The 25,892-nt window shown below is 67.3% G+C and overlaps 2 protein-coding genes across 2 annotated transcripts in view; one reads left to right on the top strand and one right to left on the bottom strand.

Annotated features, from left to right (window-relative positions):
• Positions 1–219: 219 nt before the first annotated feature.
• NOSIP (nitric oxide synthase interacting protein) lies at positions 220–5,326 on the bottom strand. Its single transcript, XM_065655340.1, is given in 6 exon segments — positions 220–236; positions 653–731; positions 1,717–1,797; positions 3,618–3,727; positions 5,003–5,077; positions 5,234–5,326. Coding segments are annotated over 5 exon segments (357 nt in total). The 5' UTR covers positions 5,073–5,077; positions 5,234–5,326.
• Positions 5,327–6,569: 1,243 nt separating this feature from the next.
• The window catches only part of PRR12 (proline rich 12), a 32,685-nt gene continuing 13,362 nt past the window's right edge, over positions 6,570–25,892 (top strand). Inside the window, exons 1-5 of the mRNA XM_065655338.1 lie at positions 6,570–6,720; positions 13,016–13,128; positions 14,936–15,097; positions 15,961–19,229; positions 24,929–25,451. Coding sequence (XP_065511410.1) covers positions 6,635–6,720; positions 13,016–13,128; positions 14,936–15,097; positions 15,961–19,229; positions 24,929–25,451 — 4,153 coding nt within the window. The 5' untranslated portion in view covers positions 6,570–6,634. The remainder of the gene's footprint in view (positions 6,721–13,015; positions 13,129–14,935; positions 15,098–15,960; positions 19,230–24,928; positions 25,452–25,892) is intronic.

The raw sequence follows: 25,892 nt of genomic DNA, 5'->3' as shown, positions 1-25,892 counted from the left end.
GCCCCCCAAATCCCCCAACCCCCACCCTGCCCCCCAAAACCCTCCAACCCCCCACCCCCAAATCCCCCACCCCCAGGCCCCCAAATCCCCCACCCCCAAATCCCCCCAACCCCCAACTTGCCCCCCAAATCCCCCAACCCCCCCCGAGTCCCCCAACCCCCACCCTGCCCCCCCCAATCCCCCCAACCCCCCACCCCCCAAATCCCAACCCCACCCCAGTCACCCCAACCCCCACCCTGCCCCCACAAAACCCTCCAACCCCCCACCCCCCAAATCCCCCCCAACACCCCCAAATCCTCCCAACCCCCACCCTGCCCCCCAAATTGCCCAACCCCCCCACAAATCCCCCCCACCCCCCCAAATCCCAACCCCCCCCAAGTCCCCCCAACCCCCACCCCGCCCCCCCAAATCCCCCAGCCCCCCAAATCCCAACCCCCCCCCCAGTCACCCCAACCCCCACCCTGCCCCCCCAAATCCCACCCCAGACCCCCAAATCCCCAAGGCCCCCCTCCCCCCCAAATCCCAACCCCCCCCCACCTCCCAAGTCCCCCAAATCCCCCCACCCCCCCAGACCCCTAAATCCCCCCCCCCCCCAAGTCACCCCAACCCCCCCCCCCGCCCCCCCAAATCCCCCCCCCTCCCCCCCCCGTACCGGAGCCGCTGGGCCCCTCCCCCTCGGGGCCGCCCCTCCCCCGCTGCTCCCGCTGCCGCCGCCGCTGCCGCTCGAACGCCTGAGACACCCCAAAACATAGACACCCCCAAACACAGACACCCCGAAATACAGACACCCCGAAACACAGACACCCCGAAATACAGACACCCCCAAAACACAGACACCCCGAAATACAGACACCCCGAAACACAGACACCCCGAAACACAGACACCCCGAAATACAGACACCCCGAAATACAGACACCCCCAAACACAGACACCCCCAAACACAGACACCCCGAAACACAGACACCCCGAAACACAGACACCCCCCAAACACAGACACCCCGAAACACAGACACCCCCAAACACAGACACCCCGAAATACAGACACCCCCAAACACAGACACCCCGAAATACAGACACCCCGAAACACAGACACCCGAAATACAGACACCCCGAAACACAGACACCCCGAAACACAGACACCCCGAAATACAGACACCCCGAAATACAGACACCCCGAAACACAGACACCCCGAAACACAGACACCCCAAACCACATTGGACACCCCAAAATAGACGGGACACCCCAAAACAGAGGGGACACCCCAAAAAATATGGATACCACAAAATACGGAGCCCCCCCCCCAAAAAATATATGGGACAACCCAAAAAAACAGGGACCCCCCCCCCAGATATTGGGGACCCCCCCCAGATATTGGGGACCCCCCCAAATATTGGGGACCCCCCCAGATATTGGGGCTCCCCCCAAATCTCCCCCCCCGCCACCCAAGACCAATCAACATCAAACACCCCCGGACTCCTGGGTCCCCCCACGATTTTTCCCCCTCTCCCCCCAGATATTGGGGACCCCCCCAGATATTGGGGACCCCCCCCAGATATTGGGGACCCCCCCCAAATCTCCCCCCCCCCCCAAGACCAATCAACGTCAAACACCCCCCGGACTCCTGGGTCCCCCCACGATTTTTCCCCCTCTCCCCCAGATATCGGGGACCCCCCAAATATTGGGGACCCCCCCCAGATATTGGGGACCCCCCCACCTTGGTCTGGCGCTGGATCTGGCTCTTGCGGTGCAGCAGATACCCCACGATGGCCTCGCGCTCGAACAGGAACCCCTGGGGCTGCGGGGGGGACCCCAAAAATGGGGGGACCCCGAAAACGGGGGGACCCCGAAAACAGGGGGATCCCCACAGCTTGGGGGGCACCGGAGGGGATGGGGGGGATTTGGGGCAGTTTGGGGGGGATTCGGGGATGATTTTGGGGTGTTTCAGCACTCACGTCATCTCGGGGGGGCCCTGCAGGGCCGGGGCTGATTTTGGGTTATTTTGGGGCGGTTTTGGGTCATTTTTTGGCGGTTTTGGTCATTTGTGGCACCGCGGGGTCCCGGCAGGTCCCGGGTGTTTTAGGGCTGATTTTGGGGCGGTTTTGGGTGATTTTGGGGCGGTTTTGGGTGATTTTGGGGCGGTTTGGTCGCTCACGTCACCGCCGGGTCCAAGCAGGGGATGATTTGGGGTTATTTTGGGGCGGTTTTGGGTCATTTTTGGGTGGTTTTGGTCACTCACGTCACCACGGGGTCGCAGCAGGACTGGGGTGTTTTGGGGGTGATTTTAGGGTGATTTTGGGGTTATTTTGGGGCGGTTTTGGTCACTCACGTCACCGCGGGGTCCCGGCAGGTCCGGGGTGATTTGGGGCTGATTTTGGGGTGATTTTGGGGCAGTTCGGGGTGTTTGGGCACTCACGTCACCACGGGGTCGCGGCAGGGCTGGGGGTGATTTTTGGGGTGATTTTGGGGCAGTTTCGGGGTGTTCGGGCACTCACGTCACCACGGGGTCGCGGCAGGGCTGGGGGTGATTTTGGGGTGATTTTGGGGTGATTTTGGGGCAGTTTCGGGGTGTTCGGGCACTCACGTCACCGCGGGGTCGCGGCAGGGCTGGGGGTGATTTTGGGGCTGATTTTTGGGTGATTTTGGGGCGGTTTCGGGGTGTTCGGGCACTCACGTCACCACGGGGTCGCGGCAGGGCTGGGGGTGATTTTGGGGCTGATTTTTGGGGTGATTTTGGGGCGGTTTCGGGGTGTTCGGGCACTCACGTCACCACGGGGTCGCGGCAGGCTGGGGGTGATTTTGGGGGTGATTTTTGGGGTGATTTTGGGGCAGTTTCGGGGTGTTCGGGCACTCACGTCACCACGGGGTCGCGGCAGGGCTGGGGGTGATTTTTGGGGGTGATTTTGGGGCAGTTTCGGGGTGTTTGGGCACTCACGTCACCACGGGGTCGCGGCAGGGCTGGGGGGTGATTTTGGGTGATTTTGGGGCAGTTTCGGGCTGTTTGGGCACTCACGTCACCGCGGGGTCGCGGCAGGGCTGGGGGTGATTTTGGGCTGATTTTTGGGGCGGTTTTGGGTCATTTTGGGTGGTTTTGGTCACTCACGTCACCACGGGGCCGCGGCAGGGCTGGGGGTGATTCGGGGGTGATTTTTGGGGTGATTTTGGGGCAGTTTCGGGGTGTTCGGGCACTCACGTCACCGCGGGGTCGCGGCAGGGCTGGGGGTGATTTTGGGTGATTTTGGGGCAGTTTCGGGGTGTTCGGGCACTCACGTCGCGCGGTCGCCGGCAGGGCTGGGGGTGATTGGGGCTGATTTTTGGGGTGATTTTGGGGCAGTTTTGGGGTGTTCGGGCACTCACGTCACCACGGGGTCGCGGCAGGTCCGGGGTGTTTTGGAGCTGATTTTGGGGTGATTTTGGGGCAGTTTCGGGTGTTCGGGCACTCACGTCACCACGGGGTCGCGGCAGGGCTGGGGGTGATTGGGGCTGATTTTTGGGGTGATTTTGGGGCAGTTTCGGGGTGTTCGGGCACTCACGTCACCACGGGGTCGCGGCAGGGCTGGGGTGATTTTGGGGCTGATTTTGGGGTGATTTTGGGGCAGTTTCGGGGTGTTCGGGCACTCACGTCACCACGGGGTCGCGGCAGGGCTGCAGGGACAGGCAGCAGCAGTCAAAGTCCTTGACGGCGTCCCGGCCGAGCCGCACGCGCTGGGTCCCGTACCCGGAGGCGGCTGCGGGGACGGTGGCAGCTCCCGTCACCCCCCCGGCCCCGTGTCCCCCCGTCACCCCCATGTCCCCTCCCCCTTCTCCCATGTCCCCCCCATGTCCTCCTGTCCCCCCGGTGTCCTCATGTCCCCCTTGGGTCCCATGTTCCTCTGCCCCCCCCGTGTCCCCTTGTCCCTCCCTTTGTCCCCATGTCACCCCCAGGTCTCCTGTCCCCCCCATGTCGCTCTGCCTGCCCCGTGTCCCATGTCCCCCCCGGGTCTCCATGTCCCCCCCATATCCTTGTCCCCCCGATTCTCCCCATGTCCCCCCCATGTCCTCCTGTCCTTCCCGGTGTCCTCATGTCCCCCTTGGGTCCCCATGTTCTTCTGCCCCCGCCATGTCCCCTTGTCCCTCTCTTTGTCCCCATGTCCCCTCCGTGTCCCCATGTCCCCCCTGGGTCTCCATGTCCCCCCCATGTCCCCCATGGGTCCCCATGTTCCTCTGCCCGCCCCGTGTCCCCATGTCCCCCCCGGGTCTCCATGTCCCTGTCCCCCCCATATCCCTTGTCCCCCCCCCTTCTCCCCCATGTCCCCGTGTCCCCCCATCCCTCTGCCCCGCCCGGGTCCCCCTGTCCCCCCATGGTCCCCCCCGTTCCTCCACCCCCGCCGGGTCCCCTGTCCCTGCCATGTCCCCCCCCCGGTGTCCTCATGTCCCCCACGGGTCCCCATGTTCCTCTGCCCCCCCATGTCCCCTTGTCCCCCCCATGTCCCTGTCCCCCCCATATCCCTTGTCCCCCCCCCTTCTCCCCCGTGTCTCCATGTCCCCGTGTCCCCCCATGTCCCCGTGTCCCCCCCTTCTCCCCCGTGTCCACATGTCCCCCCGTGTCCCCATGTTCCCCCCCGTGTCCCCGTGTGTCCCCCCATGTCCCACCCGTGTCCCCATGTCCCCCCATGTCCCACCTGTGTCCCATGTCCCCCCCCGTGTCCCCGTGTGTCCTCCCATGTCCCACCTGTGTCCCCTTGTCCCCCCCATGTCCCTGTCCCCCCCTTCTCCCCCGTGTCCCCATGTCCCCCGTGTCCCCCCATGTCCCCCCCTTCTCCCCCGTGTCCACATGTCCCCCCGTGTCCCCATGTCCCCCCCCGTATCCCCGTGTGTCCCCCCATGTCCCCCCCGTATCCCCATGTCCCCCTGTGTCCCCCCATGTCCTCCCCGTGTCCCCGTGTCCCCCCGTGTCCCCATGTACCCCGTGTCCTCCCATGTCCCCCCGTGACCCCACGTCCCCCCGTGTCCCCGTGTCCCACCCGTGTCCTTCCTCTTCTCGTGGTACGTGTACACGGCCCCGGCCGTGCAGTTCTTCCCGTGGCGCGTCATGGCGGCTGCGGGCGGCACCGGCGGCACCGTCAGGGCCCCGCGGCACCGGGGGGTCCCGGGGGGTCCCGGTGTTCCGGGGGGGTCCCGGTGGTTCCGGTGGTCCGGGGGGGTCCCGGGGGTTCCGGGGGTCCCGGGGGTCCCGTTTCCGCCCCCCCACCTACCGCCGCTCCCGCTCCTCCCGCCGCGCCGGAAACCGGAAGCGCCGCGACCGGAAGTGCGCGCCGACGGAAAGTGTCCGTCTCCTCCCCTCCACCGCCTCCTTCCGCCGGAAGTGGCTGCGGGGCCGCTTCCCCCGCCCCCCCGGCCCCGGAACCTCCCGGTTCCCTCTCGGGACCCCCCGCTGCCCCTCTCGGTTCTTCCCCGTCACCCCCCCCGGGTCCCTCCCTCCCTCTCTCCGGGGACCTCCGGCTCCTCCGGTCCCCCCCGGCACACACCGGACCCCCCGGTTTTTCCCCCAGTCACCGCCCGTTTCCCCAGTGACGTCCCGGTGCCCGCTGGGGGAGGGAGCCCCGGGAACACCGAGCCGGGGGGGGCGGGGGGGTCGCGGGGCCCCCTCCCGCCGGCCCCGCCCCTCCCGTGGCCCCGCCCTTTCCCGGCCCGCCGCCGCTTGGCCCCGCCCCTTTCCCTGTCCGGCCACGCCCCCTCCCCCGCCACACCCACCACCTGGCCCCGCCCCTCGCCCCGCCCCCTTTCCGACCCAACCAATCATCGCTCCGCGCCCCGCCCCCTCCGCCGCTCGGCCCCGCCCCTTTCCCCGCCCCTTCGCTCTCCCGCCACGCGGCCTGGCCCCGCCCCGATCCCACCAATCACCGCTCCGCCCCGCGCCGCCCGGCCCCGCCCCTTCCCCGATCCCACCAATCACCGCTCCGCCCCCCCCCTCGGGGCCCCGCCCCTTTCCCGCGCCCCGGGCCCGCCTCCTTCGCTCTCCCGCCACTCCGCCTAGCCCCGCCCCTCGCCCCGCCCCTTCCCCCGATCCCACCAATCACCGCTTCGCCCCCCACCGCCCCCGGCCCCGCCCCTCCCCGATCCCACCAATCACCGCTCCGCCCCGCGCCGCCCCGCGCCGCCCCTCCCCGATCCCACCAATCACCGCTCCGCCCCACACCGCCCCGCCCCGCCCCTCCCCGATCCCACCAATCACCGCTGCGCCCCGCGCCGCCCCGCCCCGCCCCTCCCCGATCCCACCAATCACCGCTCCGCCCCGCGCCGCCTGGTCCCGCCCCTCCCCGATCCCACCAATCACCGCTCCGCCTCACACCGCCCCGCCCCGCCCCTTCCCATCCCGGCCGCTCTCCCGCCGCATCGCTTCGCCCCGCCCCTCGCCCCGCCCCCCGCCCCGCCCCCGGCCCCGCCCCCCGCCGCGCCGCGCGGTGCATTGTGGGAGGAAGCGGCGGCGGCGCGGCCCCGCCAGCCAACATGGCCGCTCCGTGAGCGCTCCCGCCGCCGCCGCCGCCGCCCTCGGCCCAGCGCCCGGCCCGGCCCCGGGGGCGCCGCCGCGGGGGGACCCGGCCCGGCCCGCCCCGCCCCGCCCGCGCTGAGCGCCCCGCCGGGCCGCCGCCCCCATGGACAGGAACTACCCGGCCGCCGGCTTCGGGGACCCGCTGGCCGCCGGGCCCGGCTGGACCTACGAGCGCTCCGCCAAGGCCAGGTGAGCGGGGCCGGGCCGGGGCCGGGGCGGCGGGAGCCCCGCGGGCAGCGGCAGCGGGAGCGCGGCGGGTCCGAGCGGCGGGGGGGGCGGGGGGGCCGGTGCTGGGGGCTCCGGTGTGTGTGCGCCGGGGCTGCGGCTGCGGGACGGCTGGGGGCCGAGCGGGGACACGGGGCCGGGGTGGCCGTGCAGCCGTGTTGGGGTGCTGGGGTGTCCCTGCACCGGGTGTTGGGGTGCTGGGGTGTCCCTGCACCGGGTGTTGGGGTGCACCGGGAGCTCAGGTCTCTGTGCACCAGGTGTTGGGGTGCTGGAGTGTCTGTGCACCAGGTGTTGGGGTGCACTGGGAGCTCAGGTCTCTGTGCACCGTGTGTTGGGGTGCTGGGGTGTCTGTGCAGCAGGTGTTGGGGTGCTGGAGTGTCCGTGCACCAGGTGTTGGGGTGCACCAGGGGCTCAGGTGCCCATGCACCAGGTGTTGGGGTGCTGGGGTGTCTGTGCACCAGGTGTTGGGGTGCTGGGGTGTCTGTGCAGCAGGTGTTGGGGTGCACTGGGAGCTCAGGTGTCTGTGCACCAGATATTGGGGTGCTGGGGTGTCTGTGCAGCAGGTGTTGGGGTGCACTGGGAGCTCAGGTCTCTGTGCACCAGGTGTTGGGATGTCCATGCACCAGGTGTTGGGGTGCACTGGGAGCTCAGGTCTCTGTGCAGCAGGTGTTGGGGTGCTGGGGTGTCCGTGCACCAGGTGTTGGGGTGCACTGGGAGCTCAGGATTCTGTGCACGGGGTGTTGGGGTGCTGGGGTGTCCATGCACCAGGTGTTGGGGTGCACCGGGAGCTCAGGTCTCTGTGCAGCAGGTGTTGGGGTGTTGGGGTGTCCGTGCACCGGGTGTTGGGGTGCCCCGGGAGCTCAGGTCTCTGTGCACCAGGTGTTGGGGTGCTGGGGTGTCCGTGCACCAGGTGTTGGGGTGCACTGGGAGCTCAGGATTCTGTGCACGGGGTGTTGGGGTGCTGGGGTGTCCGTGCAGCAGGTGTTGGGGTGCACCAGGGGCTCAGGTGCCCATGCACCAGGTGTTGGGGTGCTGGGGTGTCTGTGCACCAGGTGTTGGGGTGCCCCGGGAGCTCAGGTCTCGGTGCAGCAGGTGTTGGGGTGCTGGGGTGTCCCTGGACCAGGTGTTGGGGTGCTGGGGTGTCCATGCACCAGGTGTTGGGGTGCCCCGGGAGCTCAGGTCTCTGTGCAGCAGGTGTTGGGGGGTCCCTGCACTCGGGCAGGAGTGCACTGGGGGCTCCGATCTCCGTGCATCAGGACTGGGGGTGCAGGAGTATTGGGGTGCTGGGGTGTCCATGCACCAGGTGTTGGGGTGCCCCGGGAGCTCAGGTCTCGGTGCAGCAGGTGTTGGGGTGCTGGGGTGTCCCTGGACCAGGTGTTGGGGTGCTGGGGTGTCTGTGCAGCAGGTGTTGGGGTGCCCCAGGAGCTCAGGTCTCTGTGCACCAGGTGTTGGGGTGCTGGGGTGTCCGTGCACCAGGTGTTGGGGTGCTGGGGTGTCTGTGCACCAGGTGTTGGGGTGCCCCAGGAGCTCAGGTCTCTGTGCACCAGGTGTTGGGGTGCTGGGGTGTCCGTGCACCAGGTGTTGGGGTGCTGGGGTGTCTGTGCACCGGGTGTTGGGGTGCCCCGGGAGCTCAGGTCTCGGTGCAGCAGGTGTTGGGGTGCTGGGGTGTCCATGCACCAGGTGTTGGGGTGCCCCAGGAGCTCAGGTCTCTGTGCACCAGGTGTTGGGGTGCTGGGGTGTCCGTGCACCAGGTGTTGGGGTGCTGGGGTGTCTGTGCACCGGGTGTTGGGGTGCCCCGGGAGCTCAGGTCTCTGTGCAGCAGGTGTTGGGGTGCTGGGGTGTCCATGCACCAGGTGTTGGGGTGCCCCGGGAGCTCAGGTCTCTGTGCAGCAGGTGTTGGGGTGTTGGGGTGTCCCTGGACCAGGTGTTGGGGTGCTGGGGTGTCCATGCACCAGGTGTTGGGGTGCCCCGGGATCTCAGGTCTCTGTGCAGCAGGTGTTGGGGGGTCCCTGCACTCGGGCAGGAGTGCACTGGGGGCTCCGATCTCCGTGCATCAGGACTGGGGGTGCAGGAGTATTGGGGTGCTGGGGTGTCCATGCACCAGGTGTTGGGGTGCACCAGGGGCTCAGGTGTCTGTGCAATGGGTATTGGGGTGCTGGGATGTCTGTGCCTTGGGTGCTGGGGTCCCGGTGCAGCCAGTGTTGGGGTGCTGGGGTGTCCATGCACCAGGTGTTGGGGTGCCCCGGGAGCTCAGGACTCTGTGAACCAGATGTTGGGGTGCTGGGGTGTCCCTGCACCGGGTGTTGTGGTGCACCGGGAGCTCAGGTCTCGGTGCACCAGGTGTTGGGGTGCTGGGGTGTCCATGCACCGGGTATTGGGGTGCCCCGGGAGCTCAGGTCTCTGTGCACCAGGTGTTGGGGTGCTGGGGTGTCCATGCACCAGGTGTTGGGGTGCCCCAGGAGCTCAGGTCTCTGTGCACCAGGTGTTGGGGTGCTGGGGTGTCCATGCACCAGGTGTTGGGGTGCTGGGGTGTCCATGCACCAGGTGTTGGGGTGCACCGGGAGCTCAGGTCTCTGTGCACCAGGTGTTGGGGTGCTGGGGTGTCCGTGCACCAGGTGTTGGGGTGCACCGGGAGCTCAGGTCTCTGTGCAGCAGGTGTTGGGGTGTTGGGGTGTCCATGCACCAGGTGTTGGGGTGCTGGGGTGTCCATGCACCAGGTGTTGGGGTGCACCGGGAGCTCAGGCCTCTGTGCACCAGGTGTTGGGGTGCTGGGGTGTCCGTGCACCAGGTGTTGGGGTGCACCAGGAGCTCAGGTCTCTGTGCACCGGGTGTTGGGGTGCTGGGGTGTCTGTGCAGCAGGTGTTGGGGTGCCCCGGGAGCTCAGGTCTCTGTGCACCGGGTGTTGGGGTGCTGGGGTGTCCATGCACCAGGTGTTGGGGTGCCCCGGGAGCTCAGGTCTCTGTGCAGCAGGTGTTGGGGGGTCCCTGCACTCGGGCAGGAGTGCACTGGGGGCTCCGATCTCCGTGCATCAGGACTGGGGGTGCAGGAGTATTGGGGTGCTGAGGTGTCCATGCACCAGGTGTTGGGGTGCCCCGGGAGCTCAGGTCTCGGTGCAGCAGGTGTTGGGGTGCTGGGGTGTCCCTGGACCAGGTGTTGGGGTGCTGGGGTGTCCCTGGACCAGGTGTTGGGGTGCCCCAGGAGCTCAGGCCTCTGTGCACCAGGTGTTGGGGTGCTGGGGTGTCCATGCACCAGGTGTTGGGGTGCTGGGGTGTCCATGCACCAGGTGTTGGGGTGCACCGGGAGCTCAGGTCTCTGTGCACCAGGTGTTGGGGTGCTGGGGTGTCCGTGCACCAGGTGTTGGGGTGCACCGGGAGCTCAGGTCTCTGTGCAGCAGGTGTTGGGGTGTTGGGGTGTCCATGCACCAGGTGTTGGGGTGCTGGGGTGTCCATGCACCAGGTGTTGGGGTGCACCGGGAGCTCAGGCCTCTGTGCACCAGGTGTTGGGGTGCTGGGGTGTCCATGCACCAGGTGTTGGGGTGCTGGGGTGTCCATGCACCAGGTGTTGGGGTGCACCGGGAGCTCAGGTCTCTGTGCACCAGGTGTTGGGGTGCTGGGGTGTCTGTGCAGCAGGTGTTGGGGTGCCCCGGGAGCTCAGGTCTCTGTGCAGCAGGTGTTGGGGTGCTGGTGCAGCGGGTGTTGCCGGGGTTCCCGTGGCGCTGCGCCTGTTGTGCCGTGCGGCAGTGCAGAGCGCCCGTCGCACCCGTTGTGCAGCCGCGCGTGTTGCACGAGCGCCTGTCGCACGGGGGGCTCGTGGTGCCCGTGGCGGCTTCATCGGTGCGTCACCCCCTCGCGCTCCCGCGGGTTGTTCACAACCGTGCGGCGGTGCCTGTTGCGTGACTGTAGCTGGTTCTGCGCTGTCCGTCGCACCCGCGAGCTTTTCACAATGCCTGTCGCGCGACTGTGAGCGGTTTGGCTCCTCGCGTTGCACCCGTTGCACGTCTGTGCGTGGCTCACACCCGTCGTGCGCCTCTTGCACAACCGTGGCCGCACAGGCGGGTCCTGCGGGTCACGGGCCGGACGGCGCCGCCTGTCACAGCTGTCGCACCGTGAGCTGCTCACAACCGCCCGTCACACCCGTGAGCTGCTCACAACCGCCCGTCGCACTGTGAGCTGCTCACAATCAGCCGTCACACCCGTGAGCTGCTCACAACCGCCCGTCACACCGTGAGCTGCTCACAACTGCCCGTCGCACCGTGAGCTGCTCACAACTGCCCGTCGCACTGTGAGCTGCTCACAACCGCCCGTTACACCCGTGAGCTGCTCACAACCGCCCGTAGCACTGTGTGCTGCTCACAACCGCCCGTTACACCTGTGAGCTGCTCACAACCGCCCGTCACACCCGTGAGCTGCTCACAACCGCCTGTTACACCCGTGAGCTGCTCACAACCGCCCGTCACACCCGTGAGCTGCTCACAACCGCCCGTCGCACTGTGAGCTGCTCACAATCAGCCGTCACACCCGTGAGCTGCTCACAACCGCCCGTCACACCGTGAGCTGCTCACAACTGCCCGTCGCACTGTGAGCTGCTCACAACCGCCCGTTACACCTGTGAGCTGCTCACAACCGCCCGTCACACCCGTGAGCTGCTCACAACCGCCCGTCGCACTGTGAGCTGCTCACAATCAGCCGTCACACCCGTGAGCTGCTCACAACCGCCCGTCACACCGTGAGCTGCTCACAACTGCCCGTCGCACTGTGAGCTGCTCACAACCGCCCGTTACACCCGTGAGCTGCTCACAACCGCCCGTCGCACTGTGTGCTGCTCACAACCGCCCGTTACACCTGTGAGCTGCTCACAACCGCCCGTCACACCCGTGAGCTGCTCACAACCGCCTGTTACACCCGTGAGCTGCTCACAACCGCCCGTCACACCGTGAGCTGCTCACAACCCCCCATCGCACTTATCACGCCGCTGCATGGGGTTCTGTGCCGTGTAACGCGCCTGTTGCACACCTGTGGGCCGCTCACAACAGTGTGTCATGACTGTTGCACGCCTGTGGGTGCTCACAACGATGTCACGACTGTAGCACAGCCATGGGCGCTCACAGCTGTGTCATGGGTGTTGCACACTCGTGGGCGCTCACAACCACGTGTTGCGGCTGTTGCACAGCCGTGGGTGCTCACACCTGTGCGTCACACGCATCACGCACCCGTGGGCGCTCACAACTGTGTCACGACTGTTGCACACCCGTGGGTGCTTGCAACCATGTGTCGCGACTGTTGCACAGCCGTGGGTGCTCACAACCATGTGTCGCGACTGTTGCACAGCCGTGGGTGCTCACACCTGTGTGTCACACCCGTTACACACCCGTGGGCACTCACAACGGTGTCACGACTGTTGCACACCCGTGGTTGCTCCCACCTGTGTGTCACACCTGTTACACACGCATGGGCGCTCACGACTGTGTCACGACTGTTACACACCTGTGGGCGCTCACAACGGTGTCACGACTGTTGCACACCCGTGGGCGCTCACAACGATGTCACGACTGTTGCACACCCATGGGTGCTCCCACCTGTGTGTCACACCCGTTACACACCTGTGGGCGCTCACAACCATGTGTCGCGACTGTTGCACACCCGTGGGCGCTCCCACCTTTCTGTCACACCCGTTACACATCCGTGGGCGCTCACAACGGTGTCACGACTGTTGCACACCCGTGGGCGCTCACACCTATGTGTCACACCCGTTACACACCCGTGGGCGCTCACAACTGTGTCACGACTGTTGCACACCCGTGGGTGCTCCCACCTGTGTGTCACACCCGTTACACACGCATGGGCGCTCACGACTGTGTCACGACTGTTGCACACCTGTGGGCGCTCGCAACCATGTGTCGCGACTGTTGCACGGCCGTGGGCGCTCACAGCTGTGTGTCACACCCGTTACACACCCGTGGGCGCTCACACCTGTGTGTCGCACCCGTTACACACCCATGGATGCTCATGACTGTGTCACGACTGTTGCACACCCGTGGGCGCTCCCACCTGTGTGTCGCACCCGTTACACACCCGTGGGCGCTCACGACTGCGTCACGACTGTTGCACACCCGTGACCCGTTTGCACGCGCGTGTCACACCCGTGGGCGCTCACAACCGTGTGTCGCTCCCGTTACACACCCCTGGGCGCTCACAACCGCGTTGGGGTGTGCGGGGGTGTCCTCCCCCGGTGTCACTGACCGCCCTGTCCCCCCCCCCAGCCTGGTGTACGGGGGGTCGCGGGGGTCGCACCCCGACCCCGACCTGCTGCACCGACAGCCCTACGGGGCCCCCCACCCGCTGCAGGGCTATGCGGCCAATCACCACCCCCCAGGTACGGGTCACCCTCCCCCTGTCACCCCCTCTGTCACCCCCCCTGTCACCCCCACCACCCCCCACGTACAGGTCACCCCCCAGGGAACCCCCACTCCTTGTAGGGCTATGGACCCGGGTACCACCGGTCCCCCCCTTTTGTCACCCCCCCTTTTGTCACCCCCCCTTTTGTCACCCGCCCTTTTGTCACCCCCCCTTTTGTCACCCCCCCTTTTGTCACCCCGATCCCCCAGCCCCGGCCGCCCCATCACCCCAAGCCCATGTCACCCACCCTCGTCACCCCGTGGTCCCCGTGACCCCCCCACCCCGTGTCCCCACGGCGTCCCCCTGACCCCAGCCCTGGGTCCCTTTGTCACCGCGTCGCTGTGTCACCCCGGCCCTGCGTCACCCGGCGCCGGGTCCTTTTGTCACCGGGTCACTCGGAGCTCACGTCACCGTGACACCACAATCCTGGGTCACCCCAAACTTGGGTCACCCCGTGTCACTGCCACCCCCCAACCGCGCGTCATTGTGTCCCTCCAACACCAGGTCCCTTTGTCACCCCGACCCCGTGTCACCCCAACCTGGGGTCCCTTCATCACCCCGGCCCCAGGGTCCCCAGGTCCCTTCGTCACCACGTCCCCTCCGTCCCCTATCACTTTTTCACCGCGTCACCCCGATCCCCCAACCCCGCGACCCCCATGTCCCCACAGTCCTGTTGTTCCTTTGTCACCCCGAACTCTTGGCGTTGTGACAGCCCAACCCTGGGTCCCTTTGTCACTGTAACCTGTGGTTCCTGTGGCCCTTCGTCCCCATGTCCCCAAGCTCCGTGTCCCCACACGTGTCCCCACGGTCACACCGGTGCCCCCCCGTCCACAGGCTCGTGTCCCCGTGGTGTCCCCAGTGTGTCCAATCTTGGGAGGGGGGATGTCCCCATGGTGTCCCCACGGTGTCCCCTCTCCTAGAGGGGTGTCCCTGCGGTGTCCCCACACTGTCCCCTGTCCCAGAGGGGTGTCCCCATGGTGTCCCCATGCTGTTCCCTCTGCCGCGGGGGTGTCCCCAGGGTGTCCCTTGTCCCGCGGGGGTGTCCCTGTGGTGTCCCCACGCGGTCCTCTGTCCCAGATAAGTGTCCCCACCATGTCCTCGTGGTGTCCCCAGGGTGTCCCCTGTCCCAGAGCGGTGTCCCCACCACGTCCCCACGGTGTCCCACACTGTCCCCTGTTCAGGCGGGGTGTCCCCTGTCCCAGAGGGGTGTCCCCATGGTGGCACCACGCTGTCCCCATTCAGGGGGGGTGTCCCCACGCTGTCCCCACGCTGTCCCCTGTCCCGGGGGGGTGTTCCCATGGTGTCCCCTGTCCTGGGGGGGTGTCCCCGTGGTGTCCCCACACTGTCCACTGTCCAGGGGGGGTGTCCCCAGGGTGTCCCCTGTCCTGGGGGGGTGTCCCCAGGGTGTCCCCTGTCTAGGGGGGGTGTCCCCAGGGTGTCCCCTGTCCTGGGGGGGTGTCCCCACACTGTCCTCTGTCCTGGGGGGGTGTCCCTGTGGTGTCCCCTGTCTGGGGGGGGTGTCCCCAGGGTGTCCCCTGTCTAGGGGGTGTCCCCAGGGTGTCCTCTGTCCAGGGGGGGTGTCCCCATGGTGTCCCCACACTGTCCCCTGTCCAGGGGGGGTGTCCCCAGGGTGTCCTCTGTCCAGGGGGGGGTGTCCCCAGGGTGTCCCCTGTCCTGGGGGGGTGTCCCCACACTGTTCCTTGTCCTGGGGGGGTGTCCCCAGGGTGTCCCCACACTGTCCCCTGTCCAGGGGGGTGTCCCCAGCGTGTCCCCTGTGTCCGCAGGGCTGTCGGGGCTGTTTGAGACCGGGCTGCACCACGCGGGGGGGGCGGCCCCCGACGCCTCGGTCATGAACTTGATCTCGGCGCTGGAGTCGCGGGCGCCCCAGCCCGGCCCCTCGGCCTCATCCCTGCTCTCCCAGTTCCGAACGCCCTCCTGGCAAACTGGTGGGTCTGGGGGCCTCGGCTCACCCGGGGGGGTCCCGGTGACCTGGGGGGGGACACGGTGACCTGGGCGGGGGGGACACACTGACCATGGTGGGGGGGTCACACTGACCTGGGGGGGACACGGTGACCTGGGGGGGGGGGGGGTCACACTGACCATGGTGGGGGGGGTCACACTGACCTGGGGGGGACACGGTGACCTGGGCGGGGGGACACACTGACCATGGTGGGGGGACACACTGACCTGGGGGGGGACACGGTGACCTGGGGGGGGACACACTGACCTGGGGGCTGGAACCTGCCCCAGGGGGTCCCTATTTACCCCAGGGGGTCCCTATTTACGCCAAGCTGGTCTCTACTTACCCCGGGGGGTCCCTGTTTGCCCTGGGGGGGGGGTCCCACTTGCATTACTGACTCCCCACTCACCCCAGGGGTCCCCTATTTGCCCCACAGGGTTCCCATTCGCCCCAGGGGTCCCCTATTTGCCCCACAGGGTCCCCGCTCACGCCAGAGGTTCCCACTCGCCCCAGGGGTCCCCCACTCGCCCCAGGGGTCCCCCACTTGCCCCACAGGGTCCCCCATTTGCCCCACAGGGTTCCCACTTGCCCCAGGGGTCCCCTATTTGCCCCACAGGGTCCCCACTCGCCCCAGGGGTCCCCCATTTGCCCCACAGGGTTCCCACTCGCCCCAGGGGTCCCCCACTTGCCCCACAGGGTCCCCGCTCACCCCAGGGGTCCCCACTCGCCCCAGGGGTCCCCCATTTGCCCCACAGGGTTCCCACTCGCCCCACAGGGGTCCCACTCACCCCTATTCACCCCGGGGGTCCCTCACTCGCCCCCCGCTCACCCCGCTTCTCCCCCCCGCAGCCATGCACACCCCGGCACCGGCCGAGCTGTTCATCTCGGGGGCTCTGCCAGGCTCGGGGACGTTCCCGTCGTCCTCGGCGCTCAGCGCGTACCAGCACCCGGCGCCGTTCAGCGGGCGCAGCTTCCCGGTGAGCTCCCCGCTCAGCCTGCCCGACGCCGCCTTCAGCCCCGGCTCCAACGGGCTCCTGTCGCCGCACGACCCGCTGCTGCACATCAAACCCGCGCAGCCCAGCGTGCCGTCCTCGCTGGGCTTCGAGCGCCTGGGCAGCGCCGTGCTGGGCTCGGGTTTGCCGGCGCAGAGCTCGGCGTACCGCGGGCCGCCCAGCTCGTCCCAGTTCAACCTGCTGGAGCAGCCGGCGCAGCTGTACAACGCCTCGGTGTTCGGCGGCGGCGGCGGCGAGCGCGCCGTGCCGCGCCAGGACAGCGTCATCAAGCACTACCAGCGGCCGGGGGGGGCCCAGGCGCAGCTGCCCCCCGCGCCCCACAGCCTCCAGCACTACCTGAGCTGCGGCGGCACCTACCAGCAGATGCCGCACCGCGCCGCGCTGGCCTGCAGCCCCCTGGGCGAGCAGTCGCCCGCCAGCTCCGAGGGCTCCCAGCAGCAGCAGCAGCAGCAGCCGCAGCCGCAGCCGCCCCCCAAAAACCCCCCGGCGCCCCGGCAGGAACCGGCGCAGAGTTACCGGCCCATCATCCAATCGCCGGCGTACTCGGCGGGCGGCAGCGGCGCCGGCAACGGCGGCACCAAGTCCAAGAGCTACTCGGCGTCCCGGCAGCCCCCCCGCTCCACCGCCACCCCCAAGTGCCAAAGCAGCTACACCCCCAGCACCCCCAAACCCAGCTCGGTCATCGCCAGCCAGTCCCCCGCTTATTCCCCGGGGCAACCGCAGAACCTGCTGGCTATGGGGCCCGGCGCGGGCTACGCCGCCAACCCCCCGGCCCCGCAGAGCTTGGGGGGCGCCCAGCCCGGCGCGGGCTTCAGCGGGGCGCAGGGGGCCGGGGGGCAGAGCGGGGCGCAGGGGGGGCAGGCGCTGCAGCCCTGCGTGAGCCAGGGCCAGACCTACTCCCCCGAGCAGCTGCAGGCGCTGCCCTACGCCGTGCAGCCCGAGGGGGGGCCGGCGGCGGGGTACGGCCCCCCGGCCCCCCCGTCGCAGGGGTTACCCACCGCCAGCCCCTCGCTCACCTACAGCACCGGCCACTCGCCCGCCATGCCGGCCCCGCTGCCCTACGCCGGCCTGGGGGGGTCCAGCCCGTCCCCCATCATCCGCCCCCTCCAGTCGCCCCCGGCCGCGCGGCCCCAGAGCGGCGCGTCCCCGGGCCAGTCCCAAAAATACTTGGGCTCCGTTTTGTCCCCGTCCTTCATGAGCCCGACTTACGGGGCGGGGGGGTTGGAGCGTCCCCCCCCCGCCGCCGCCGCCGCTGCCGCCGCTTTCGGCAAAGGGGCCAAAGGCGACGCGGAGCTGCTGGCGGCCGAGCGCAGCGAGGACGAGGATTTCCTGATCCAGCACCTGCTGCAGGCGCCGAGCCCCCCGCGCGGGCCCGGCGAGGGGCTGGGGGCGTGCGAGGAGCGCGGGGGGGGCCCGGCCAAGGCGCTGGGGGGGTTCGGGGCGCTGGGCAAGGCCGAGGAGCGGTACCAGCTGCACAGCGTCATCCGGCCCAACTCCAACCTGGAGGCGCCGGGCGCGCTGGAGCTGGCGCTGCTCAAGGAGAAGAAGAAGCCCGAGCGGCCCAAGGAGTACCGGGGGGCCGGGGGGGGCGGCCCGGGGGGCGGCGAGGGGCTGGCGGCCACCTCGGTGGTGCATTACGGCCACCAGCCGCCCCCCCCGGCCGCCCTGGATTCCTACGGGCAGGAGATGAAGAAAGCGGGGGGGCCGGGGAAGGATTTAGGCTACATGCCCAAAACCCCCGAGCACGGGCGGCTGGTGGCTGAGGGGCCCCCCCTGGAACCCCACGGGCTGCTGTTGGACCCCCCCGGCGAGCTGGTGCCGGGGGCGGGGGGGCCGCTGCTGCCCTCCGTGCTGACCCACACGCAGAGCCAGCTGCACCCCCCCCGCCCCAAGGGCCGGCCCCCCCTGGACGTCCACCTGCTGGAGCAGCAGCGGATGCCGCCCCCCCCGCCGCCGCCGCCGCCGCCCCCGCCGCCGCCCCCCCCCGCCGCCCCGGCCCCCCCGGCCGCCCCCTCGCCGCAGCTGCTCCTCGAGGCCCATTTACACCAGGGGCCCCCCCCGCTGCCCCCCGACTCCATGGAGGTGCTGCCGCCCCCCCAGGAGATCCAGGACTTCTTGGAGCCCCCCCTGGGCCTGGAGCCGCACCTGGCGCCGAGCGGCGGGGTGCAGGGCCCCCCGGGACACCTCTTGGACCCCGAGGGGGGCCCGGCCGTGCCCGCCCCCCCCCAGCTGGAAAGCAAGGACCAGTTCGCCGAGGCGGGCAGCCCGGCGGGGGGCAAGAGCCGCTTCGTGCCGCTCACGTCCATCTGCTTCCCGGACGCGCTGCTGCAGGACGAGGACCGCGGGTTCTTCCCGGGGATGGAGGACATGTTCGGGCCCCCCCCCGAGGATTTCGCCAAGGGCGCCGAGGACGACGAGGAGCCGCGCGCCGAGGGCATGAAACCCCCCCCGTACGACATGGCGCAGAGCTACCCCGCGTTCTGCCCCGCCGACGGCGCGCCCGCCGACCCCCCGGCCCTGGCGCTGGAGCCCCAGAAGCACGAGCTGCCCTCGACCGTCAACACGGAGCCGCTGGGGCTGATCCAGAGCACGGGCGAGCCCGCCAAGCCCCCCGCGCCCGCCCCGCTCTTCTGCTCCTCCAAACCCAAGAAGCTCCTCAAAACCTCCTCGTTCCACCTGCTCCGCAAGCGCGACCCCTTCCCGCCCCCCAAGAAGAACTACGCGCAGGAGTACGAGTTCGAGGACGACGAGGACAAGGCCGACGTCCCCGCCGACATCCGCCTCAACAGCCGCCGCCTGCCCGACCTGCTCCCCGACCTCATCTCCAGCTGCCGGGCCCGGCCCAGCCTCAGCCCCATGGGCGACATCGACTTCTGCCCCCACCCCGGCGCCCACCCCGGCCCCAAGAAACGCGGCCGCAAACCCACCAAACCCAAGCGGGAAGGGCCCCCCCGGCCCCGCGGCCGCCCCCGCATCCGCCCCCTGGCCGAACCCGCCGCCTTCCTGCCGCCCGACGGGCCCAAGAAGCCGCGGGGCCGGGGCCGGGGCCGGGGCAAGAGGGGCGGCGAGGAAGGGGGCGACCCGGAGACCCTCAAGCCCCTCAAGGTGAGCACTCGGGGGGACGCCGGGGCGGGGGGGGGGGGGCGCGGAGGGGCTTTCTGGGACCCGCACGGACGTCCCGAGTGCCGGAGGAGCCTCCTGGGGGTCGTGGGGACCTTTGGGGACCTTCTGGGGCTCATGGGGACCTTCTGGGTCCTTTAGGGACCCTGTGGGGCTCATCGGGGCTTCCTGGGACCTTTAGGGACCTTCTGGGGCTCATGGGGACCTTCTGGGACCTTTAGGGACCTTCTGAGTCCTTTAGGGACCCTGTGGGGCTCATTGGGACCTTCTGGGACCTTTAGGGACCCTGTGGGGCTCCTCGGGACCTTCTGGGACCTTTAGGGACCTTCTAGGACTCATCGGGACCTTCTGGGTCCTTTAGGGACCTTCTGGGGCTCGTTGGGGCCTCCCGGGACCCAGAAAAACCTGGGGCTCGTTAGGACCTTCTGAGACACTTTGGGGCTCGGGGGGACCTTCTGGGTCCTGTGGGGACCTTCTGGGTCCTTTAGGGACCTTCTGGGACTCATGGGGACCTCCTGGGACCTTTAGGGACCCTGTGGGGCTCATAGGGACCTTCTGGACCTTTAGGGACCTTGTGGGGCTCATTGGGGCCTCCTGGGACCCAGAAAAACCTGCGGCTCGTAGGGACCTTCTGAGACACTTTGGGGCTCGTGGGGACCTTCTGGACCTTTAGGGACCTTCTGGGGCTCATAGGGACCTTCTGTGTCCTTTAGGGACCTTCTGGGGCTCATAGGAACCTTTGGGGACCTTCTGGGGCTCATGGGGACCTTCTGGGACCTTTAGGGACCTTCTGGGGCTCCTCGGGACCTTCTGGGACCCATAAAAACCTGGGGCTCGTAGGGACCTTCTGGGACCTTTAGGGACCTTCTGGGGCTCACAGGAACCTTTAGGGACCTTCTGGGGCTCATCGGGACCTTCTGGGTCCTTTAGGGACCTTCTGGGGCTCGTCGGGGCCTCCTGGGACCCAGAAAAACCTGCGGCTCGTAGGGACCTTCTGAGACACTTTGGGGCTCGTGGGGACCTTCTGGACCTTTAGGGACCTTCTGGGGCTCATGGGGACCTTCTGGGACCTTTTGGGACCTTCTGGGTCCTTTAGGGACCTTCTGGGGCTCATGGGGACCTTCTGGGACCTTTAGGGACCTTCTGGGTCCTTTAGGGACCCTGTGGGGCTCATCGGGACCTTCTGGACCTTTAGGGACCTTCTGGGGCTCATGGGGACCTTCTGGGTCCTTTAGGGACCTTCTGGGGCTCATCGGGACCTTCTGGGACCTTTAGGGATCTTCTGGGGCTCATTGGGGCCTCCTGGGACCTTTAGGGACCCTGTGGGGCTCATCGGGACCTTCTGGGACCTTTGGGGACTTTCTGGGGCTCATGGGGACCTTCTGGGTCCTTTAGGGACCCTGTGGGGCTCGTCGGGACCTCCTGGGACCCATAAAAACCTGGGGCTCGTAGGGACCTTCTGAGACACTTTGGGGCTTATTGGGACCTTCTGGGACCTTTAGGGACCCTGTGGGGCTCATGGGGACCTTCTGGGTCCTTTAGGGACCTTCTGGGGCTCACAGGAACCTTTAGGGACCTTCTGGGGCTCATCGGGACCTTCTGGGTCCTTTAGGGACCTTCTGGGGCTCATAGGGACCTTCTGGGTCCTTTAGGGACCTTCTGGGGCTCATTGGGGCCTCCTGGGACCCATAAAAACCTGGGGCTCGTAGGGACCTTCTGAGACACTTTGGGGCTTATTGGGACCTTCTGGGACCTTTAGGGACCTTCTGGGGCTCATCGGGACCTTCTGGGTCCTTTAGGGACCTTCTGGGGCTCACAGGAACCTTTAGGGACCTTCTAGGGCTCATCGGGACCTTCTGGGTCCTTTAGGGACCTGGGGCTCATTGGGGCCTCCTGGGACCCATAAAAACCTGGGGCTTGTAGGGACCTTTAGGGACTTTGTGGGGCTCATAGAAACCTTCCGGGTCCTTTAGGGATCTTCTGGGGCTCATGGGGACCTTTAGGGACCTTGTAGGGTGGATTGCCGATGGCAGAGCGGTGGATGCGGTCTACCTTGACTTCAGCAAAGCATTTGGCACCGTCTCCCGCGGCATCTTCACGGCTAAACTGAGGAGGTGTGGAGTGGACGATCGGGTAGTGAGCTGGACCGCGAACTGGCTGAGGAAGAGAAGCCAGAGAGTCGCGGTCAATGGGATAGAGTCCGGTTTTAGGGCTGTATCTAGTGGAGTCCCTCAAGGGTCGGTACTGCGACCGGTCCTGTTCAGTATATTCATCAACGACTTGGATGGGGGGATCGAACGTACCGTCAGCAAGTTTGCTGGTGACACCAAGCTGGGAGGAGCGGCTGACGCGCCAGAGGGCTGCGCTGCCATCCAGAGACCTGGAGAGCTGGGCGGGGAAAAGTTGAATGAAATATAGCGAGGGAAAGTGTAGAGTCTTGTATCTGGGCAGGAACAACCCCAGGTTCCAGTACAGGTTGGGGAATGAGCTGTTAGAGAGCAGTGTAGGGGAAAGGGAGCTGGGGGTCCTGGGGACAGCAGGGTGACCATGAGCCAGCACTGGGCCCTTGTGGCCGGGAAGGCCAATGGCACCTGGGGTGGATCAGAAGGGGGCTGGTCAGTAGGTCAGACATGTTCTCCTTCTCCTTTTCTCTGCCCCTGAAAAAAGGATTTAGTTCAGATACTATCACGATGTACTTGGGAAATATATATATTTGGAGTATATGCACCAATAGCACTCTGAGGCCGCCTGATCTCGGAAGCTAAGCAGGGTCGGGCCCGGTTAGTATTTGGATGGGAGACCAGCTGTGAACACTGGATGCTGTGGTCTGAGCCAGCACTGGATCCTGATCTCGGAAGCTAAGCAGGGTCGGGCCCGGTTAGTACTTGGATGGGAGACCAGGCGGGAGCACCGGGTGCTGTGGGCTGAGCCAGCACTGGATCCTGATCTCGGAAGCTAAGCAGGGTCGGGCCCGGTTAGTACCTGGATGGGAGACCATCTGGGAACAGCAGGTGCTGTGGGCTGAGCCAGCACTGGATCCTGATCTCGGAAGCTAAGCAGGGTCGGGCCCGGTTAGTATGTGGATGGGTGACCATCCGGGTACAGCAGGTGCTGTGGGCTGGGCCAGCGCTGGGCCCTTGTGGCCAGGAAGGCCAGTGGGACCTGGGGTGGATCAGAAGGGGGGTGCTCAGTAGGTCCAGAGGTTCTGCTGCCCCTCTGCTCTGCCCTGGTGGGACCACATCTGGAATATTGTGTCCAGTTCTGGGCCCCTCAGTTCCAGAAGGACAGGGAACTGTTGAGAGAGTCCAGCGCAGCCACGAAGATGCTGCAGGGAGTGGAGCATCTCCCGTGCGAGGAAAGGCTGAGGAGCTGGGGCTCTGGAGCTGGAGAAGAGGAGACTGAGGGCTGATCTCATCAATGTTTATAAATATATAAAGGGTGGGTGTCAGGAGAATGGAATAAGACAAGAGGTAATGGGTGCAAACTGGAACACAGGAGGTTCCACTTAAATTTGAGAAGAAACTTGTTCGCGATGAGGGTGCCAGAGCCTGGCCCAGGCTGCCCAGGGGGGTTGTGGAGTCTCCTCCTCTGGATTCATTCCAACCCGCCTGGTTCTGTGTAACCTCCTCTGGGTGTTCCTGCTCCGGCGGGGGGATTGGGCTGGATGAGCTTTCGGGGTCCCTTCCGGTCCCTGACATTCTGGGATTCTGTGATAGGGACCTTCTGGGGCTCATAGGGACCTTCTGGGACCTTTAGGGACCTTCTGGGGCTCATCTGGGCTTCCTGGGACCCATAAAAACCTGGGGCTTGTAGGGACCTTTTGGGACCTTTAGGGACTTCGTGGGGCTCATAGGGACCTTCTGGGACCTTTAGGGACCTTCTGGGGCTCATAGGGACCTTCTGAGTCCTTTAGGGACCTTCTGGGACCTTTAGGGACCTTCTGAGTCCTTTAGGGACCTTCTGGGTCCTTTAGGGACCTTCTGGGGCTCATAGGGACCTTCTAAGTCCTTTAGGGACCTTCTGGGACCTTTAGGGACTTTGCGGGGCTCATAGGGACCTTCTGGGACCTTTAGGGACCTTCTGGGGCTCACAGGGATCTTTAGGGACCTTCTGGTGCTCATAGGGACCTTCTGAGTCCTTTAGGGACCTTTGGGGACCTTTAGGGACCTTCTGGGGCTCATAGGGACCTTCTAAGTGCTTTAGGGACCTTTTGGGACCTTTAGGGACCTTCTGAGTCCTTTAGGGACCTTCTGGGACCTTTAGGGACCTTCTGGGGCTCATAGGGACCTTCTAAGTCCTTTAGGGACCTTTGGGGACCTTTAGGGACCTTCTGGGGCTCATAGGGACCTTCTGGGTGTCATAAAAACCTTCTGGGGATCCCAGGGGCCTCTGGGGGGTCGCTGGGGGGATTTGAGGGGTTCCCCCGTATCCTGAGGGCCCCCCAAGGTTGGGGACGGCGCTGGCCGGAGCCCCTCGAGGTGAGTTTGGGGGTTCCCCGAGGTTGGATGCAGCGATGGAGCCCCCGAGGGCGGCATTTGGGGAGAATTGGGGGGGGTTTGGGGGCGCAGGGGCTGTTTGGGCTCATTGCGGGGGGCGGTTCCAGTCGTTACTGGGGGGCACTGGTCAGTACTGGAGGGGGAGTCTTGGGGTGATTGCTGGGGGCTCTTGGGTCACTGGGAGGAACTGGGGGGCGGTGGGAGCTCATGGTTGTACCGGTAGGTACTGGGGGGCACTGGGAGACGCTGGGGTTGCACTGGGCAATAACAGGGGTACTGGGAATGAACTGGGAGATGGTGGGGGGCACTGGGAAGCACTGGGGTCGCACTGGGAGATACTGGGGGCATTTGGAGTGAACTGGGGGGCGCTGGGCAGCACTGGGGGCACTGGGAGATACTGGGGGGCACTGGGGGCACTGGGCAGCACTGGGGGCACCGGGGGGCACTGGGCAGCACTGGGGGGCACTGGGGGCACTGGGAGATACTGGGGGGCACTGGGCAGCACTAGGGGCACTGGGGGTACTGGGGGGCACTGGGGGCACTGGGCAGCACTGGGGAGCACTGGGGGGCACTGGGCAGCACTGGGGGGCACTGGGGGCACTGGGCAGCACTGGGGGGCACTGGGGGCACTGGGGGGCACTGGGCAGCACTGGGGGGCACTGGGGGCACTGGGGGCACTGGGGGGCACTGGGCAGCACTGGGGGCACTGGGGGTCACTGGGCAGCACCGGGGGGCACTGGGCAGCACTGGGGGGCACGGGGGGGCACTGGGGGGCACCGGGCAGCACCAGGGGGCACTGGGGGGCACTGGGCAGCACCGGGGTCACTGGGGGGCACTGGGGTCACTGGGCAGCACTGGGGTCACTGGGGGGCACTGGGGTCACTGGGCAGCACTGGGGGCACTGGGCAGCACTGGGGTCACTGGGGGGCACTGGGGTCACTGGGCAGCACCGGGGGGCACTGGGGGCACTGGGGGGCACTGGGCAGCACTGGGGGCACTGGGGTCACTGGGCAGCACTGGGGGCACTGGGGGGCACTGGGCAGCACTGGGGGCACTGGGGGGCACTGGGGGCACTGGGGGCACTGGGGTCACTGGGCAGCACTGGGGGCATTGGGGGCACGGGGCAATCACGGGGGCGCTGAGACACGCCGGGGATTCCCCTCACCGCCCCCCCCACGTCTCCCCCAGCTCAAACTCCCCGTCCCTAAGGCCGCCGACCCCCCCGTGCCCCCCGACTCGGGGGGCCCTCCCGCGGGCGCCCCCCCGGGGCCCGACGCCGCCCCCCCGGACAGCAGCCAGACCCGCGAGCGCATCAAGGCCAAGATCAAGGAGGTGGAGGAGAAGCAGCCGGAGATGAAGTCGGGCTTCATGGCCTCGTTCCTCGATTTCCTCAAGGCCGGGAAGCGCCAGCCCCCGCCCCCCCCCGCCAGCAGCCCCTCCAGGACCCCCCGCGCCCCCCCGGCCCCCCAATTCCCCGCCATGTTACCCGGGGGGGCGCTGGAGGGGCCGGAGGGCGAGGGGCTGGTCATGGCCTGTCCCAGCCCCTGCAAGCGCCTGGACGAGGAGCTGAAGCGCAACCTGGAGACGCTGCCGTCGTTCTCGTCCGACGAGGAGGACTCGGTCAGCAAGAACCAGGACCTGCAGAACAGCATCTCCTCCGCCATCTCCGCCCTCTACGACCCCGCCGACCGACGGGACCCCGAACCCCCCGGTGGGTGCGCAGGGGATGGCCTGGGGGGGGGGGGTGGAGGGACCTTCTGGGGGACATGGGGACCTTCTGGGACCTTTAGGGACCTTCTCGGGGTCATAGGGACCTTCTGGGACCTTTAGGGACCTTCTGGGGGTCATGGGGGCTCTGGGGCTCAGTGGGGACCTTTAGGGACCTTCTGGGGGTCATAGGGACCTTCTGGGGCCTTTAGGGACCTTCTGGGGGTCACAGGGGCCTCTGGGGCTCAATGGGACCTTTAGGGACCTTCTGGGGCCTTTAGGGACCTTCTGGGGGTCATGGGGGCTCTGGGGCTCAATGGGGCTCAGTGGGACCTTCTGGGGGTCATAGGGACCTTCTGGGGCCTTTAGGGACCTTCTGGGGGTCACAGGGGCCTCTGGGGCTCAATGGGGCCTTTAGGGACCTTCTGGGGCCTTTAGGGACCTT

This window comes from Caloenas nicobarica, chromosome 39, assembly GCF_036013445.1.
Source record: "Caloenas nicobarica isolate bCalNic1 chromosome 39, bCalNic1.hap1, whole genome shotgun sequence".
Classification (NCBI taxonomy): domain Eukaryota; kingdom Metazoa; phylum Chordata; class Aves; order Columbiformes; family Columbidae; genus Caloenas; species Caloenas nicobarica.
The sequence above is the reverse complement of the archived record's forward strand: the minus strand, read 5'-3'. Positions and strand labels throughout refer to the sequence as shown.